Genomic DNA, 2238 nt, shown 5'->3' with positions numbered 1-2238 from the left:
TAGGTACCATTTTGGCCGTTTACTCTAAAAATAATCATTCTCATTTCTCAGTTAACCACCCTTGAAAATAAGCAATCATCCAAAACAAAATGAAAAAAACAATCATAATTTTCTATATATAAAAAAGGCAAATTGGAAAATAATAATCCAGCATTTTGAAATTGGCCAATAATAATCCCAAGTCAGGAAATAGCCAATAATAATCCCACCTCGTCCATTTTTGAAAAATAATACTCCACAGTCACTAAACGACAAAAGTGTCACGTCAGCATTTGGAGTATTATTTTCCAAAAATGGACGAGGTGGGATTATTATTGGCTATTTCCTGACTTGGGATTATTATTGGCCAATTTCAAAATGCTGGGATTATTATTTTCCAATTTGCCTATATAAAATCATTGTAAATCACTTAAAACCTGAAAAGAAATTACATCAAAATAAAGATAAACGGGTAACAAGCTACGCCCGAAAAAACAATCATAAATACAAATCAAATTATCACATACATTGTATATGAATTATCATAAACTTAATTACAAAACCTACCCTCGGCCCTCGCTAATCATGTATTTTTCTTTTACGGCAAAACACACACTCTCTATTTACTCTTAAAATCGTTACACCTGCAGGATTTTGAACGCACAACACGTAGTTGAGGAACACATCACTTTACCACCTTGATGTCCGTTTATTACGCCCCGTAATCATGTCTCTTTATTTCTTCAATGGTCCATGTGATGATCCAAATGTACCCAATCAGATCCAAAATCAACAATTTCCATTTCATCAATCAAGTTCACTTCTAGAACCTTCTAGAAACACCACCAAACATCTGATCTAGAACAACAACAAGAGCCATTGCAACAGTGGAACCGAGTTCCGGCTGTACAACCAGCCGGAACACATCTCCACCTAATGCAACGCCTCCTACGGCCTCCTTCCGCTTGATCTCGGCCACACACCGCCGCTTGTCATCGTACACGACGCAACATCTCCGAGCGTATGAGCCTTCGATCTCGTACGCCACACCCTTTCTGTTGTTGTTGTTGTTAGGTGATCCTGTAGTGCTCACATGAGCAATCGCCTTTCCGTTAAGCAAATTCACGCGTTTTGTCACTGAGAATCGATGATTCACCGTCGTTTCCCCGTCGTACACCAGCCAGTTGTCCGTAATGCTTGCTCTCTGTTGAATTGATGGATTGTATGTACATTTAGTCAATACTCAATTAAATCATGAAATGTAAAGTTTGAAAGTAACTAGAGGGTGTAAACGAGCCGCCGATCATTAGCTGCTCAAGAACAGCTAAACTAAAAACTTGAACTGAGTCGAGCTTAAACTAACTCGGGCTCAAGCTTCTGTTAAAGCTCATTTGATAAAGAAGCTTAGCTTCACGTATCAAGCGACGAGTCTAAACAAACTTTTTATTTATATAGTTTTTATTTAATACAAAATTATAATAAAAATATTTAAATAATATATATTACATTTTATATAAAATTTAGAATTATAAATATATATCTATTAAATAATTTTTATTATATACAAAATTATAATAAAAATATTTAAATAATATATTACATTTTATAGAATATCTAAATAATTCTAAAAATATATAAAATAATATAATACATAACATAAATAATAAATGAGTTGAGCTCGATCCGATCTGATCTGAGTTCGAGCTTGAAAAACGACTCGTAAGTCAAACTCGAGCTTTTGAAATAAACAGATCGAGCTCGAGCTCGAGCTCGAGCTCGAGCTTAAGCTTAAGCTCTTTCAAAGTTAAATGATCCGAGCTCAAGCCTTTAGCTCGTCTACCCCCTTAAAAGTAACTAAATACACAAATTATACATACATATATATACACACATACCTTGCGGCGGATGGTGAGGAGAGAACGACCGTTGGCATCCATGAGAACAACCTCCGACTTGTTGCCAGCGGCGTAATTATCGACTCTAAAGACGAGGTTACCGTTGTTATCGAAGACTGTAAACCCATCACAACTGAATAACAATGATTTCTTCCAAACGGTGAGAACCACAGGATCATGATTCCGACCAGCAGTTGAGGTTTCACTGGAGAAACGTTGTTGGTCGGAAGAAACACTGGTTGGAATAACAACCTTAGGGTATACTTTTGTCATGTTGCTAAAGTTCAGGGGGGTGTTTAGTAAAGTTCTATAAAAACGTTTTATAGAAAATGAGAGAGTTGAGGATTTGAGATGTTAAGAAATA

General features: G+C 36.0%; 1 protein-coding gene across 1 annotated transcript; it reads right to left on the bottom strand.

Moving 5' to 3' along the window:
• Nucleotides 1-437: 437 nt before the first annotated feature.
• LOC110909992 (protein LURP-one-related 8) lies at nucleotides 438-2238 on the bottom strand. Its single transcript, XM_022154713.2, has 2 exons — nucleotides 1875-2238; nucleotides 438-1183 (listed from the first exon to the last, which is right to left on the bottom strand). The coding sequence occupies exons 1-2, from the start codon at nucleotides 2145-2147 to the stop codon at nucleotides 803-805; spliced, it is 654 nt and encodes a 217-aa protein (XP_022010405.1). The 5' UTR covers nucleotides 2148-2238; the 3' UTR covers nucleotides 438-802.

The sequence above is a fragment of the Helianthus annuus genome, chromosome 15 (genome assembly GCF_002127325.2).
Source record: "Helianthus annuus cultivar XRQ/B chromosome 15, HanXRQr2.0-SUNRISE, whole genome shotgun sequence".
NCBI lineage: Eukaryota > Viridiplantae > Streptophyta > Magnoliopsida > Asterales > Asteraceae > Helianthus > Helianthus annuus.
Note: the sequence above shows the minus strand (reverse complement) of the source record. Positions and strands in the feature narration are given on the sequence as shown.